The sequence below is a fragment of the Canis lupus genome, chromosome 6, assembly GCF_048164855.1.
Source record: "Canis lupus baileyi chromosome 6, mCanLup2.hap1, whole genome shotgun sequence".
NCBI lineage: Eukaryota > Metazoa > Chordata > Mammalia > Carnivora > Canidae > Canis > Canis lupus.
In genome coordinates this window covers 58770454-58787983 of record NC_132843.1, presented here as the reverse complement: position 1 = coordinate 58787983, position 17530 = coordinate 58770454, and the positions used below count along the sequence as shown (strand labels likewise).

General features: G+C 46.4%; 1 protein-coding gene across 5 annotated transcripts in view; it reads left to right on the top strand.

Annotated features, from left to right (window-relative positions):
- Nucleotides 1-17530, top strand: part of ASTN1 (astrotactin 1) — a 299188-nt gene that overhangs the window by 199248 nt on the left and 82410 nt on the right. For 4 of the 5 annotated variants that reach the window (XM_072830737.1, XM_072830738.1, XM_072830740.1 and 1 more), the window contains exons 10-12: nt 5295-5432; nt 5874-6024; nt 14873-15039. In XM_072830737.1, coding sequence (XP_072686838.1) covers nt 5295-5432; nt 5874-6024; nt 14873-15039 — 456 coding nt within the window. The remainder of the gene's footprint in view (nt 1-5294; nt 5433-5873; nt 6025-14872; nt 15040-17530) is intronic. The other variant, XM_072830739.1, reaches the window with a different exon arrangement.

Sequence of the window (17530 nt, the reverse complement as noted above, 5' to 3'; positions counted from 1 at the left end):
CTGCTTTTGAGGATTTGTGCTGCCCAAGATGTCAGCGATATTCCTTAGACTATGACTTGGGCTTTTAAACTTTCCAACCGTGATTTATCATTTGGCTGACTTTGTTCTCTCTCATTCTGCTGCTGGTCTGCTAGGACCTTCAAAGGGTGATAAAGATAAGGCAGATGGAGAGCCTTGTGGAGTTTGGCTGATTAACGCAGATAAGTTTCCTCTCCCCTAAAAGTCAACAACTAACACTTTGAAAAACTGGGGCCTTAATGAAATTGCTATTAGAGCAGAACCTGCATGAAATCTGTGTTTCCATCCCCACAAGCACCATTTATTCTTTTCAAGTTTGTTAGCTGCCAACTGGAGGTGATAGCCAAGCACTAACAGAGGGATCAGTTGCATGGTTCGACTCTTGCAGTCAACTATTTCAGGAGCCAGTGGGGTGGTCAGTCATCTTGGTGCTTGTGACAATAACTAGTCTCCCTGACACACGCAGTGGGTCATGATTTACCTGTTTCAGGTATTCAGAACTTTAATCAAAACCACTCTAGGACAGGAGTAAACCAACTGCCAGTGACTATTCTGGAAAATTCTATGACCTAGTTGGTTAGTGACTGTAATCTCTTAAAGAAGCTAAAGACTGTTTACTTGCCATTCTGCACACCTATGATTTAGTGTCCTGATGAATTCCAAGCCACTGCACATTTCTGACATTTGAGTCTTTGAGTAGTTGAATTCCCGTTTGTAAGTCTGTATTATAAGCTGCTCTTCTCCTATGGAACCTTCCATTCTTAGTCAAAGCTATTCCCTACCTGATCCACTGTCCCCAGCAACTTGAACACTTCCTACTCTGTGCTTTTGCTCATCCTCTTTCCTCTAGCAAGAATATATTCTCCTCCTCATATAAAAACTACCTATTTTCATGCTCTGGACCATTGCAAGAAACTGGTTTAGATGCTGTCCATTGACCAAACAAATATGACTGACACAGTCCCTGACTTCAAGGAATTTACAGTCTCATCTAAGAATTGTCCTCCAGGAGAGTCCCAGGGTGCTTCAGAAATGACCATGATCTTACCTGGCACAAACTAATTAATTGAGAAGTTCTGAGACATGGGACCAGGCCATGAGTGTTTTTTCAAAGCACCATGGTAATTCTACTCTCTACCCAGGATTGAGAAACACTGCTCTAAAGCTTCTCCAATCCACTTTTCCTGCTCCAAATATCTGTAACACACTGACTGTAGTATTTATTTGTCAATTATTTTATCTCATGTTTATTTTTATTTGCCTATTTATTTCCCCAGTGAAATGGTTCTCTTCTTGAGGGAAAGAGTAGTACCTGACATGGTTTTAAATATTTAACATCTAACACACAATTTTGAACACAGTAGATCTGTAGCTGACCATTTCAAGTATTTCCTAAGGACTTGAAACCAGATTCATAAAAGACCTTGATACCCAACCTAACCTTGTTAATCTGCAATCCCAACAGAGCTGGAAAGGGCCTAAGCTAGACTCTAAGGGTCCCAGGAAGCTGAACCTTCAGCTGAGTCTTCTCAGCAAACCCAGAGTGTGGCCCCAGAGACTTCCTTTCCATTGTGGCTAGGATCATGCAATTCCACTAGACCCTCTGGTGCCAGGATTGGTGCAGACCAGATTCCTTTTTCAGAAACCTCCCTTCCACATGTGTACCTGTGTCACCAGAAACAACACCTCATCCTAGAATGGCCTGCTCTGGGAAAGAGTGGAGATGCCAGCCCCAGAGCTCTTCATCCATTTCCTCCCATTCTCTTTCATCTCAAGCCACGGTGAGAGTACAGGCTTCTGCCCAGTCCTCGCTGGCAAGCGTTTGCCTCTGAGCAGAAGTTTTAAGTACTAGTTCAGCAGTGTCGTGGGCAGGACTCAGCCTACAGCTGAGCCATCAACTGCAGTGGTCACCACCAGCTGTCATGAGAGAAGGCCCAACTTGGGAAAGCAATCCAGATGCTTTCCCAATTTCTCTTTGGTGGCTTTTTGAAGTCATCCCTGCCAAATCTGTATGAATGAGGGACAGATGAGATTTCAGGACACAGCTTTTTTCTCTGACAGTTTGTTCTATATTTGGTTTTTGGAGTTACTCAGTAAATTTTGCAGAGAAAAGAAAACTTTAGAATTTCATAGGCAGGAGCCAGTATGGGCTGGAAAGCTGCTGTGAGCCATACTGAGTATCACACCAACCCCCACCTTTCCCACTTATGGAGAAGGTGACCTTGGAGTGGTTGTTTAACTCCTCCCAATCTTAGTTGACAAATCAGTAAAATGGAGCCAAGAGACCAACCTCACTGGTGAGGATAAATGGAGCAGCTCTACAAAGCCCCTGCCACATTGAGAGTTCTCAAGTGAGGTTAGTCTCAGCCACACCTGGCTGCTTCCTCTGCAGGGTTTCACCTTGTTCCTACCAGGGATTGAAGATTACACTGTTTTTTTCTTGTTAATGTGGTGTACAGTGTTGTGTCTCAGAAACTACTATGCACTTTAGAAGTTCCTCACAACGTGAAACCCAGAATCATCTTGACCATTAGATCCATTCAAACCCAGAGATTAACACATATCCTGCTCTAAATGAAGGATAATTTTCACCATCTCTTCTACTTTTAAAGTTGAAAGTGGAGATTAAATACCCTGTAGCCTATGCAAACCAGAGAACATAACTAAATCTCCTTATTGATCAATCAACAAATATTTATGGAGTGACCCCCCCCCCTTTGGGCCAAAATTTTGTGTTAGATTGGGAGAAACAAAGATGGCAAAGATCCTCTGCCATCCAATAGAGCACATTCTCCTGAGTGGTGACAAACACAGGAAAAGACGGGGCAAATTCAGCATCTCTGGGGCAGCCAGGGACCATGTATGTACACAGAGGAGCGTCCCCTGCTCAGCCTGAGTTTGAGTCTCAAGATCCTGGAGGACTTTCTGGAAGGGGTGGGAATTTTAACAGTCTTAAAATGACTGGAATCCAGCAAAGAAGAAAGGGAAGCAAATTTAGAAAAGATTTAAGAGCAAAGGCAAAAAGGTGAGAAAATTAAGGTGACTTTAGGAACTACAATTGGTTGCCCCATAGAAGCCGGAAGTGTGAGGCAGGGTTTGCTGAAAGGAGAAGCTCAAGAAGTGGGTGAGAATGACATCTTTGGAGATATCGACTTCGTTCTGTGGGTCTAAGGCACTGTCGAGTTTTAGTTGCAGAAAAGTGTGGCTTCCTCCTCCCCTCGAACTGTTGCTGCCTGCGGAGGAAGGGAGAACTGAAATGGAGGGACACAGAACCCTCTTCCAAAAGGAAAATTAACCGTCAGAAATATGCTGGAACTGCCAACTGTTTCCTAAAATCTGTTTCATAAATTATAAGCTACAGGTCCCAGATTTGTTGCTCTGCCTCAGTGCAAACTTATAATTTTATAACCAAAATAGAAAACAAAAATTCACCTCTATGTCCAAATAAACAAATACACTGCTTCCTCCCCGGTACCATCCAAACTTGTGTATGTGCTCTCTGAAATAACAGATTATTTATAATACTCGTGGTGCTCTCAGCCCGGCCTGCCTGTTATAACGTTGCCCTCAAGAATGTCCATGCTGACATGCAGCATCAGCATAACTGCTTGCATGCTGTTGCCTTCGACTCACTTCATCCCTCAGTTCCAAATTCCAGGCTCTTTGGGGCAATCCCTTGCCCTGAATTGGCTCCTTAATCTTGCCAGGTGAGGGTGTGTGTGTGTGTGTGTGTGTGTGTGTGTGTGTGTGTGTGAAGGGGCTGGCATGCCTTCAATTTTACAGCTGCCTCACAGAAGAATGAAGTGGCAGGTGTCCTCTTCTGTCCCCTACAAACGGGCCTCCCTCACCTGGTGTAGACCCTTCCCTGCACCCTGGCACAGACCCAGCCCCAACGATGGCTTTCTGTCCCCAGGAGTGGGAAGAGTGGAGTGCCTCATTCAGAGCAAGAAGCATCTCTGCTACCTCAGTGCTGCTTAATGCAGAGATTGCCCAGCAGGTCAGAGTGAGGTTGGGAAAGAGAGGACAATCTCCCAAATCCTGGCTGCGTCCCACTTGCTCAGCGGTTTTGCCTCTCGCCCGGGCACTGGCCTTCTCTCCTTCCAGCTGTTCTAGCTCCGAGGGCTGTCATTCTGGGAGTGGGTGAAAAATCGCATGAGCCTCGGTCAGTGGGTATTCTCTGTGGCCAGCATTTCAGAGGGCTACGTTTCTCCTAAAACATTGCGCACCAATCCGTCTGGTTTCCCAGCCTCTCAGACAACCCCAGGGAGTGGAGAAGGGAGTGCGTGGGTTAAGGGAGAGGTAGGAGCAGGATTCTAAAGTGGTGCTCTGTGACCGGCATGCAGATCAAGCCAGGGCTGGGTTCTTTTTAATCGTATGCATTCTTCAATTGTTCCTCCCTCCACATTAAGTTGGAAGGGGCCGCCAGACTGCCACAGCCTTGTGATATCCCACCCACACTGGCTTTTATCCCATAGACTATTTTTGACTGTGAACACAGAGTATTTGAATGCCTTTGAAATAAAATGAATGAATAAATAAACAAATAATCTTTCATGGTTTCCTTAAGCTCTCCCTTGAAATGCTGATTGATTCTTTTATTCCTTTTAGCCCCAGTTATAAGAATAATAATAACAACAACACAAAAAAAAAAAAACCCCACAATCTCCTCTGTCTCCAGAGGGTTACTGCCATTAGCTGAGGGTGTAGGTAGGAGTGCGGAGAATATATCCAGGCTTGTTTCTGTTCATCCTCTTCTCTTCTCCCTGGGGCTCCTGGCTTTGGTCCTTTGTGTGTGCATCGCACAACAACGGAAAAGGGGGAGCTTCTCCCTTCCTTTCCCTTGGTAGCGTTTCCCCGGGCACAGAGAGAAGCCATCGCTACCACTGTGAGCGTGCGATCCGAGGGATGGGGATGGTGGGAGGCCAGCCTGTCTCTTCAATTAAAGTGCTTCCAATTATATCTGACTTTGGATAGAGGAAGCCCAGCTTCACATCTGAAGGAAACTGGAATTCGATTTCTGAGGGCTTGATAAAAACCACTTGCAACAGCTGCTGAGTGGGTGCCATCATCAGTTGTCCCTGCCGGCTGGACGTGTGCGCAGGAGTGGGCCTCTCTGCCTCCCTCGGACTCCTCATCTTGTCCGCAGCGTGGCAGGCAGCTCCCTTTCCTGAAGAGGCGGGAGGGCTGGGGAGCAAGCCCCTGACGGGAGGCCGGGCCCTGCAGCCGGGGTGGCGGTTCCTCCAGCCGTGACCACGTGCTGTTGGGTGTCCCCGCAGATTCACCTACACCCTTGGGGAGGGCATGTGGCTGCCCCTCAGCAAGAGCTTCGTGATCCCACCAGCCGAACTGGCCATTAACCCTTCAGCCAAGTGCAAGACGGACATGACCGTGATGGAGGACGCCGTGGAGGTCAGGTGAGCCTGGGCCCAGGCCGGGAGGCCACGACGGAGGCCCGAGCAGCCGGGAGGCGAGGCTGGCAGGCGGCCGTGCCAGGATCCCGTCTACGTGGGTCAGTGTCCACACCCCAAGGCTCATGCTCTGGGAGCGGCCATAAAATCAGAGTTTGTAAGCACTTCCCACATCCCCTAAGGACTGACAGCAATAAAATGTTCATTTCCTTGCCCAACTTAGACCTCCTTCTTTGACCAGGCATTGCAGCCTTGGCTCCCTTCCCAGATCTAGAGAGTGTCCATAATTTGTTAGTCCAAGGCTCCGAGTGCGGGCGACCTTTACTTTTGGTGAGCGGGAGCGAGAGGCGCGCCGCGGCTGGCTAGGTAGGCACTGGGGCTGTGATGCTCCCGGCGGCACCCAGAGTCCCCTTGACTCCTCGCCCGTCCCCCCGTGTCTCCCCACAGAGAGGAGTTGATGACCTCGTCCTCCTTTGACAGCCTGGAGGTTCTGCTGGACTCCTTCGGGCCGGTGCGCGACTGCAGCAGGGACAACGGGGGCTGCAGCAAGAACTTCCGCTGCATCTCAGACCGCAAGCTCGACTCCACTGGTTGCGTGGTAGGTCGGTCGGTCCCATCAGGTGGGGTGGGTGATGGTGGGGGCACTGGAGGGGGGCACGGGGTTAGACATAATGCAAATGCACAGATGGAAATACTCCGTGAATAAGAGAGAAGGCGCCTGGCTGGCTCAGTCAGTGGAGCGTGAGACTCTTAATCTCTGGGTTGTGAGTTCGAGCCTCACACACTGGGTGTTGAGATTACTTAGAAATAAAATATTAAAAAAAAAAAAAACAAAAACGAGAGAGAAGATCAAAAAATGACCCCTCCCTGGTTGTCACTACTGTCTAATCTAAATTATGAATTTTCTCAAGGGCGCCTGGTTGGCTCAGTCAGTTAAGCCACCGACTTTTGTTTTCAGCTTAGGTCGTGCATGGTCTCAGTGTTGTGAGATTGAACCCAGGGCCGGGCCCTGTGCTAGGCGTGGAATCTGCTTAAGATTCTCTCTCTCTCCCTTGGGGCACCTGGGTGGCTCAGTCTGTTAAGCATCTGCCTTCAACTCAGGTCATGATCCTGGCATCCTGGGATGGAGCCCTACATGGGATCCCTGTTCAGCGGGGAATCCGCTTCTCCCTCTACCTCTACGCTTCTCACTGCTTGTGTTCTCTCACTCTCTCTCTATCTCTCTCTCAAATAAATAAATAAAATCTTAAAAAAAAACAAAACACAGATTCTCTCTCTTCTGCCCCTCCCCCCACCTCCCTCTCTTAAAAAAATTAAAAATAAAGGGCACCTGTGTGATTCAGTTGGTTAAGTGTCTGCCTTCCGTTCAAGTCATGATCCCAGGGTCCTGGGATGGAGCCCCGAGTCAGGCTTCACACTCAGCAAGGAGTCTGCTTCTCCCCCATCTCTGCCTCTACGCCCTGCTTGTGCTTGCTCACTCACTCTCTCTCCCTCAAATAAATGAATAAATCTTTTAAAATAAAATAAATAAATAATAAAAAATAAATTGTGAATTTTCTCTTGACAGAGATGTGAAGCTAATCACCAGTCAGCTAATCACAAAATATTCATGGAGCACCTACTATGTGTACTATCACTATCCAAGGGAAATGTCATGAATTACATAGCAGGATCCTTTGTTTCCAGTCTTACAATCTAATTGGTGAGGGATACCCCCAAACAGTTTGAGAATTAGCTGCTTGTTAGTATGATATCAACTCTGATAAGAATTCGACTACGTTGACTGTCATAGGAAACTCTACTCTTGTCTTGGGTCAGATGACATTAAGAGGAGATTTTAGGAGAAACCTAAATGATGAAAGAAGCAATTCATGCCAGGAATGGTAGACAAAAGTAAAAATACATCCCCTTTGAGACCATGACAATGAACTCCTACTCCGCCACCACAGGTAGTTTTCTACTTTGTCATCATCTATGGGTACTTTGGCCATGTGTATAATATGTGATGCTAGAACCTAGAGAGGCCATTTGGTTGAGAGTGTGCTAAGATCGCTCCTGCACTGGGATGAGGAGTGGTTCAACCATGCAGGTAAAGGGAGGCAGGAGCAGATGAAGCCCTCAGCTGCCAGTGCCTCTGTATTGGCGTGTTTGTGGCCATCAACACTGTTGTGTACTGCCAGCCCTCCTTTCTTTTAAGGGCAGAATGGTGCAATCCTCACAGAGAGGAGAGGACAAAGAAGGAAGGCAGTGAAGCCAGACATCAAGTGGGCCTAAACGAGAGGGAGAGCTGGTTCATCGAGACACGTAGTTCTGCAGTGTTTCTGGGGCAAGGCCAGGAGCCCCCAGCTTAGGGAGAACACGGTGCCTCATTCTGCTTCCCAGTCTGACAGTGCTCCAGTAAGGGGACCTGGAGCAGGGCAAGCTAGGAGGAGGTCAGTCCGTCTCTCATGCATCCCCTTCCTGGTCTCTGAGCACCTGCTCGGTTCCCCGAGCTGTGCTCCATCAAAGATGGGTGTGTGTCTGGGATCCAGGGTGGGACTCTCTCAGCCCTGAGGCCTCCCCAGAGTTTCATAGATTAGACAGCAGCTGGAGGGAGCCTGATTCATCTGAGGGAAAGAAAGTAAAGAAAAGAATAGAAGAGAGAGGAGGAGCAGGTAGGTGGGGACCTGGCCAGTCCATCAAAGGAAAGGAAGCAGAACAGAGGAGCATCAGGAAAGGACAAAGAAAAATGTTCTGTAGGCTCTGTCTTCCAGAAGCAGCCAATAGGTAAGGTGAGGTCCAGGTTCTGTCTTCCAGAAGCAGCCAGTAGGTAAGGTGAGGTCCCACAGCACTCCCCTCCCTTTGGCTGGTCCACTTTCAGATGTCTTAAGCAAGGAGCTTCCCAACTGGGTCCCTCAAGAGACAATTTCACTGTCTAATGGAGCTCCCGGCTGAGATGCATTTTCCCCTTCTATTCAACCTGCATTTCTTCATTCAGATTTCAACATTTCAGTCCTCACTATACTCTTGGGACATTCTGAATACTGAAACACTATGTGTGCACATGCATGGATCCCTGTCTTCACCCCACCCCTATCCCAGCCAGTCCCGGATGAATTTGAGTGTGCTCACACCTTCATACACATGCACATGATATGGTCTCCACCTCCTCCCACCTCTCTGCCCCTTTCATGAGCCCCGAAGGGTTGCCTGTCAAGTGCCTTCTGTTGGTGATCCTCACCCCTTTTACTTGGCATGTAGCCTTGCTGGTATATTTTTGTACTTTTAACACTGTAATCCGTGAGACAGAGCTAGCAGGAATAGTTCCAATGAATATGCATTTGCAATAAGGCCTCTGCGTTTTAGAATCAGAGCCACTGCAGAAAGTCACCCAGTTATACCAGGGCTTGGGATTAGCATAACACTTTGAAGTCACTGGTCCACAGTGGCTGCTGGGGGGAGGACAGGCCAGCTGACTGACTGGCAGGCCATTCAATAGACTGTTCTTCCTTGGCCATAGAACACATGATCCCTGAGACAGGAGGACTGTTGGAGTGAGAGCTGAAAACCGTATCATGACTCTTGGGATCATACTGAGAAGTAGATCAGGGACTTTACCCTGAGCTGAGCTGGACATCAGTACAGTCCCAGAACCAACCAGAGTCATCTAGAGGTAGACTGGGCACAGAGAACCTGGCACCAAACTGCAGTTTGGGAGAATTGAGCTATTGTCTATGTAACCCTGACGTTCAGTTCTCTGGGTGAAGCCTTCTCAGGAAAGGCATGTTTAATGAAAAGAGAAAGAGATGAGGAACTCAAAATACACTGGCCCTTAAAGGAACCTGCTAGATGTGGGACAAGAGGAGGCACCCGTGTATTTACCTGATTGGACACCAGCCAGACAGGTGGGGCTGGTGTGCAATGGCCGCTCAATCTTCATTCTTTCTAGGAAGGCAGGACATGTTTCTCAGTTATGCATGGACTCCCACAGGGTTAATTGCTACCCAGCTAATTGCTCTATTGTTTATGTTGTCTCTGAGGACAGGAAACAAATGCCCGTGAAAGACACAGACCTGTAGAAGCCATAATCACTCTGTTCCAAACCAGACCAGTCTCCCAAGGCAGGAATTGCTGAACCTTCGGGAGGGTTCCCAGAGCCGAGGTCAGCCACTCACTTCTGAGAGCTTGGGTCTTACTTCTACCCATTGTCCTTACTGTGCCAAGGTGGGAGCAGTAGTCCCTCCCTGGGAAGCACAATAAGCAGTGAGTCTGTGTCCTGTGAAGTTCCAGAGGTCCTGCAAAGTTCTGTATTCATGTCCTATTGCTGCTGTAACAAATGACCACAAGTTTAGTGGCTTAAAACAATACTCATTTATTATCTTACTGCTCTGTCGGTGAGAATCCAACATGGAGCTCACCAGGCTAAAATCAAGTATTGGCAGGGCTGTATTCCATTCTGGAGGCTCCAGGGGAGAATCCATTGCCTTGTCTTTTCTAGCTTCTAGAGTCTGCCCTTGGATTTTGGCTCACGGGCCCCTTCTTGCATCTTTAAAGCCAGCCACATTGAATTTTTCTGGCCATTCTTCTGTAGCACATGCTCTCTGATCTTCCTCCCTCATCCACTTTTAAGGATTCTTATGATTACGTTGGGTCCACCTGGATAATCCAGGATAATCTCCCCATCTCAACTTGACCTGCAAAACCCCTTCTGTCACGTAAGGTGATCTGTTCACAGGCTTGGGAGGTCATACTGCTGACATCTTGGGGGCCACGAGTGGGAGAAGGCTGTGGGATCAGGGCAGACTCGATAGGCAGAAAGTCGGTTCCCACTCCCAGCTTGAATGAGAGCATCCTCATTCTCATCAAGCCTGTTATTGAGGTTTAAGTTAAAACTTGGAAAGTCTGAAAATTATTTCCAATTCTATAAAATAATGGAAACCCCGTGCTCTACTGCTCCTTCTTCATCTTCACACTCATCCTGAAAGTGGCCAAAAGATGCCTTTGCTTTGTGTGCTATCTGCATGTGCTTAGGTGAGCAGATTGTGGCCTTGGAAGGTAAGGGGTTGGCTTTCCCACGTTCTCGTGTAATGAACACATGACCTTCCCCACCAGAGCAGTATGCTCTAATGAGCTTTGAATTACCCAGTGACCGTGCCGCCCTTCTGTCCACACGCTGTCCACAATGGTTTCCCACAAAATGTGTCATTTCACCTCTACTGGAGCGCAGACATGTGGAGACCATTACAGATGACCATATCTCTTTCTCTCTGTAGGACAGTAAGCAGAAGCGTATGCTTCAGAGGCTTTCAGAAAAATAGGGACAGGAAGCTGGAACATAAATTTAATTCCATCAAACTTTCCCCTTGGGAGAAGTCCTGTGTGGCTTGAGCTTGCATGTCAGAGCCCATCAAAAAGTCAGGGAAATCATTATTATGAAAGGGAGATCACCATGTAGTAAAAGGGAGCTTGTTTTGAGTAAGCACTCTGGTTGAATATCTTCTGAATCATCCAGGTAAGGCAAAGGTAGGCTCAGCTGCCGGAAAGTGCTCCTTTTCTTCCTGGGACCCGAAACATGCTCAAGTGTCCATCACTCCTATTCATCTGCCAACAGAATGTCCGCCCCATAATCTGGAACTGAAGGGTGTGTGTCTCAGGCTTAGTGAGATTTGACTAGACTCCTATGTAACCAATCAACCAAAAATCATTGGAAGCAAAAGAGAGGAGAGACAGTAAAGAAGAGGAGTTGAATGGGGGGAAATCATTTTAATCTCATTAGCACACAATGCCTTAGACCAGTAATAAGTCAAGAAGCCATGAGCATCTCATGAAAGATGACTAACCTTGTATATTTTAGGGGGCACAAAAATATGAGCTCATTTATTAGACCTTCTCAATGGGGGAGGGTTGTTGCTATAATAAATCGAAGTTTCTTTTTAAGCCCATAGTTTATAAAGTCTCTGGGACTACGAAAAGTAACCTATGCAAAGGGGTTAATGTATGACCTTGGGGCTCAATCCTGAGCAAACAGTTCTCTCTTAAGGAAGAAGCACAGAAATTGTCCACAAGTCAGAAGACAAGAATGGCCAACATTTGCAAAGAGAAAAGACCAGTTCTTCCTGGAGGCAGGATTTTTCTCCTGACAACTGGGCTCTGGCTGCAAATACTTTTAAGAAGAAGGCATGGTTTGGAACCTGTATTTCTTTGTATTTAGATTCAGATTTTGAGGAGTCCAGAATGTGAATACAACCATAAAAGGACCATGTAGGCGAAAACGAAGACAAACTTATACGTGGGAAATTTGATTGATCAGACTCTTTGGAGAAGGAGTGTTCTGGTTCAGTCAGGGTTATGAAGAAAACTCTATTTTCAGTTTCAGCCTTTTTTTTTTTCCTGGAAATCTTTCAAAAATATTTTTCTCTGAACTGCAGACCAAGTAAGTTACAGTGCAGTGAAGATAATTGCCTCTTTTTTCAGTGATTGAGGATCTTGTCTTGCCTTCAGGGTCATCGCTCTGGACATTTTGAGTGTTTTTGCCTTATAAATATATGCACCTCTTGTGTGTGTGTGTGAAAGATAAGGGGGAGTGAGACACAGAAAGAAAGAAAGAGAAACAGAGAATTTTAGACTAAACCTACAGATCCATAATTGATCCCAGGACATACTCTGGGAGTTGCTCAAAACAATCAAACCAGCAAACAAAAGATCTACAGGATTGCTTTACTTGTTGGTGTATCAAATTGACTCTATTTCTGTAGGGATTCTAATGAATCCACATCTTCTCATACCTGAGATGCTGCACAGCAAAGTAAAAGAGACAGACGTGAACTTTGGGATCAAATAAATCTAGGTCCAAAATCTGATTTTGTCATTTTCCACCTCTGTGACCTTAAACCAACGTACTACTTAAGGTAAATTTACTCCTCTGTAAAATGAGGTGAAAAAAGTCTGTGTTGTGGCAATTGAAGATAATACCTATAGATTATCCTGCACATAGAATTGCTTAATTCCCGACAGCTGCTATTATTGTTCTAGCTTTGCTTGTAGGAACAACAACAAAAATGCATCTTGGGCAAGGCAACTAACTATCTTCTCTCCAAATCTCCTGAGAGAGTGTAAATATCAGGTGGTCCAATTTGGCATCGCATTGGGCATCTAGATATCAGGGCCAGGCAAGATGCGGCTATGCCAAGCTTTGGAATTCTGGAACAAAGCCTGCTTGGGTTTCATTTGGTGAAGTCTTTGTCAGAAATCATGCTTGCTGGAGCACTGTGAAAAAAAGCAGGTGGTTGGGAAGTTGGGAGTCCTGGCTGGCGAGCTAACTGATGCAAGGGTTGAAACCACAGGAAGTGGGAGGACCGCCTTGGTCTCTACTTTGATGGCTTTTCTCAAGCTTTAAGGAAGTGAAAAGAAAAAAAAAAAAAAAAAACTTATGGCAACCAGTGCAGCCCATTTAATTCCAATCAAACTTCTACATCCGTGCCTAGGCAACCTCACAGTAGTGAAGCCAGCTTCCTTCTGGTGGCACATCTGGCCTAACAGCTGGACAGCCAAGGAAGGGGCTAGATGGGGGTGCTAACAAAACATGGGGTGCTTTCCTCAGCTGGCTCATTTGCTTGTTTACCATCCTCTGGAACATCTGGGTTTGCACCGCATGGGGCAGCCCTTGGAAGCGACTTTTAAAGCCCTCACCTTCCAGCACTCCAGCTGCTTCATGAGGAGGACGGGGGTGGACCAGCCTGGGAGGCTGACAGGCCCGCAGAGGGGCCGTTTGTTTGGGAAATTGCAGAATTAGTGTCAGCAAACAATGCATATCCTGCTGTGATCTTGGGATGGGGGTGGGTTTTCTGGAACACACCTGCGGTGGCTCTAGGCTACTAGGCAAAAGTGCTTGGCAGTCAAGAGAAAGAAGCAGCCAAGCAGCAGGGCCAGGAGTGTGTGGGGGGTGAGGGGATCACTGTTCCACCAACTTTTGAAAGTTGTGTTGTTTTGTTTTGTTTTGGGTTTGGGTTTTGGAGGAGTGTGTTAGCTGACAGTATGTTTATAGCACAGTCATTAGAAGCAGGTCAGATCCAGACAGACCCCCAGCTCTGCCCCATACTAGCTGCTTGACCCTGGGCAAGTTATTAGACCTCTTCCAGCCTATGTGAAAGGATCAGCTGTAGTCCAAATGCGCAGGATCTACTGAACAGACAGGAGAACCAGGAAGTCAAAAAATATTCATTGACCCTTTCGGTGGACTCCCATGCAGTGAAATCCTGCATTAATCAGCGATGTTGATGGTTTCCCCATTTATTAAATGAGGCTAATATAGGGTGCTGTGAGATGAAATACTCAGAGTGTCAGCCTAAAGCTCCTAGTAAGTAAGTGTTCAGTTAACAGTGAGTGTTGTGTGTGAGACTGATGGTGGTGTGAGCTAATGATGGGCCAGCTGAGTCATGGGCCTCATAGCCAGCCTGCCAAGTTTCAGGTATATTCCTGTTGTGATCAGCAGTGGGACTTTCAGAAAGTTAAGTTTTCTGTGCCCATGGTTTCTTTACATGCCAAATGGGGCTGATCATACTACATACCTCAAGGGGATGTCTCAAGGGCTGAATGAGTAAGACAATGAGTTAGACCCAGCCTGGTGCACAGTGGGCACTACAGGAGCACTCCCGCTGCTCACCAAGCCCCTTGGACTTCCCCAGATTCTGGCTGACATCTCTTCCTGAACTAATTTGCTGGCACTCCTGGGGAGTTTACCGAAGACATAGCAGCTCAGAGAAGCTAATTGTTTCACAATAAGAGTGTCAAGGACACTGGGATAAGCCCAAACCCAAGTACAGCACCCATGGATGCTCATGTAGCAGATGCCCTTGTCTTGCATCTTCTGCGCAGCGTCCTTGAGGCAGGGAGGTCATGATAATGGCCACTTCTACCAAGAGAACAAGCAACCCCCCCCACAAGGTCACAGAGAAAGCCTACTTCTTGCTTCCAGCAGGAAGCCCTGGCTCTGTCCATTCTCTCCAACACTGTTGGCTATCTGGTACCAACATTGGCAACATGTTTGCATGTAAACAAAACAAAACAAAACAAAAAACTTTTCATACTAAACACAAACAGTAGCACCCCCTTCCTCTAGCCCAAAGAAGCCTCTGTTAATGCTGGTCAATTCTGGCCCACAGCTTCTACCCAACTGGGAGGCTGGCACACCTCCCTCCGTCATATGACATTCCCTTCCAGCCTGTTTGGAGGAATTGACTTTAATGCAAATGCCTGTGATCTGTACCCAGAGCGAAGAACCAAGATGTCAAAAAGGCCACTTGCTTTTAAAGGGAGTCCAGCATAGTGAGAAATTCGTGCACTACTTGCCAATGTTAATGGTTTCAAGGCTGAGTGCTAAAAATAGGCATCAGTGGTTACACTCCGGTTCCCTGAGAACCCGGTCTCCTGATTCACCTCCCTGTGTGGATGCTTTTTGATTGTTCCAGTGCCCGTCGGGACTGAGCCCCATGAAGGACAGCTCTGGCTGCTATGACCGCCACATTGGGGTGGACTGCTCAGATGGCTTCAATGGCGGCTGCGAGCAGCTGTGCCTCCAGCAGATGGCACCCTTCCCGGATGACCCAACCTTGTACAACATCCTCATGTTCTGCGGGTGAGTTGAGCTGCCGGAAAGGCCAGCCAGCTTGCTGGCTTGCTGGACACTCAGTGTTAAAACCAGGAAAGTAAATCTAAAAGAACCATCACCCTAGGCTAGCCCTTGGGCTCTGAGGAAAGAGCCTGCAGGACTGGAAGAGCAGCACTTTTATCATCAGAGTTGGGAGGACCTTCAGGGATCCCATCCCCGTGGGGGAGGCCCCTGAGCACAGTCACTGCCTACATACTAGAATTTTCCAGTCTGTGTTCTGTGGAACTGTGTTAATGTGTTTTGTGACAAAAGGATTCCATGGTCCAAAGGTTGGGAACGATTGTGTAAAACTAATTAATTATCCAAGAAGGGGAGGGGGCAATCTTTGGAGGAGTGGAAAACCTAACAATTCTGCCCCTGAAGTCCCACCATTTTGTGTAGCCACCCTCCCCGAGACGTGATCATTCTTCAGTGCAGTTCCTCCGCCGTGAGGTTGAGTGGCTCCCTCACGAGTGGGACTTGGTAAGTGGAAAGATTAAGATTAGAATTCAGGCCCTCTCTGGTGTTTTAAAACTTCTGTGGTTTCCTCAAAATTTAAATGTACACCACTGACTTATATTTAAAGGCCGTTTCATGTTATATTTATAAAGTACAGTTTGACCCATTCTTATACCTTCATAGTTTGCTTGTCTGTCCTTCTTCCTGTCTCTCCCTGTCTCCCCACTCCTTCCCTGGTCGCCCCCCACCACCCTCTATCTTCCTGCCTATCAGGAGGGTGCACACTTCATGCCACACACCATGTTAGTCACTAGGTAGCACAGATGAATGAATGACGTATAGTTCTTGCTCTCAAGGATCTCATGCTCTAAGAGGCTTGCAATTAAAACCAATGTTTATAATAATTATATAGAATATATAAAATAGCTATGCTATTTTAGCTCTGTCACCAGAAGTCTGTGCCTACTGAATAATCATGACAAGACTATTGGATGGAATGGGGATGTTATTTTATTATATTTCATTTCCTTTCAACTGAAAGTTTTTACCTTCAGCTTCTTGTAAATCCCATCCCATAAATGGAAGCTTGATCTAAATTTTAATGTCTCTATAATGTTATTGTTGTGGTTGACCCACTTCAAGTAGTAGAGATAAATCCATAAATTATTTAATATACACTGGAGCATCTGGTTTGTGCAGAGAATCTTGTTAGGTGTTAGATACAGGAGAGGCAGCAGGAGGGGAGACTGGCCTCTGCCCTCAGAGGAGTTCAGAGTGGGACACACGCATGGCGGAGGTAGGTCAGTCTGGAAGGGGAAGCTGTAGACTCTCCAGCCACTCAGCTTGGAGTGACTTTCCAAGCCACTGTAGGGAGCCTGCCAAAAAAGTTCCTTGACTTCACGTTTTTACATAAAGACTAAACAGCATGCACTTATAATTGAAGAGCTATAGTCACACCTGTTAACACAAACATGTAAATGGTAAACGGGGACTACAGTAACAGATGCGGTAATGTGGACCTCAGTGGTCCCTCTGCTGGTAACAGCGATAGGAGGATTTGATGCATATTTGCTGTTTGCTGGGGACGTTGTTAGTTCTTTAAGTTCGTTGTTTCACTTGATCTTCTCAACAACCCTGAAAAGCAGCTTTTCCTCCACCTTTTACAGATGTGGAAGCTGAAACTTAGAGAGTTTAATCAGCTGACCTGAATTTGCCCAGTAAAGGGCAACATCACTGCTTTTCACCACTTAACACTATGATTATTTGTTCCTCCATATGGAAGAGAGGTCTTTATCTCGTTACAACAATTACCATAGATAGTAATAAATGATGTGTTTTAATGTCATGAGCATCTATAAATTCTAAATCTAGTATATTCTAAGGAGAGACCCACATTAAATTAATATGCTTTTTAAATGACAGGTTTATCAAAGTAGTTCTTGAACTAACAAATTATATTCTTTTCAGTATAACTACAAATAAGGTCCAATTAACGACTTATGGGTCATTGAGCCATGTTTACCAACATCAGTATTGCTCTTCCATTAGAGTAACTGTACATGTTTAATGGGGAGGGACACCAAGGAGGTGTTCACACAGCGTGCCCTAGCATCTGTTTAGTTCAGGAGGGCTACTCTGAATGGAGGGGGAGTTAATATGGATGATCCTGTGTTTGGATACATTCAAACAGAACACAGTCAGAAGATGATCAATCTCTCTAATTTCTTAGTTGACTTGTCACAGGACCAGATTATAAGGTTATTAATTTCTTAAGCACAGTGTCATTTTTTTTTGCTGCCTAATTACCCTCCAAACAAATGCAGGGTCTGGCCACTTAGATGGTCCTGGAGAAAGGTTCTAGAATACCTCAGATTTAAATGTGGTAACTCACTTACAAGTTTACCTCCAGTGACTCTAACCCTGACCTATCTAGGAGAGGATCCACTTAAAGGAGGAAGTACTCTAAAGCTCTGTAAGCACTTATCTGGAAAGGAAAGGCGAGAGGTTCTGTATGATCACA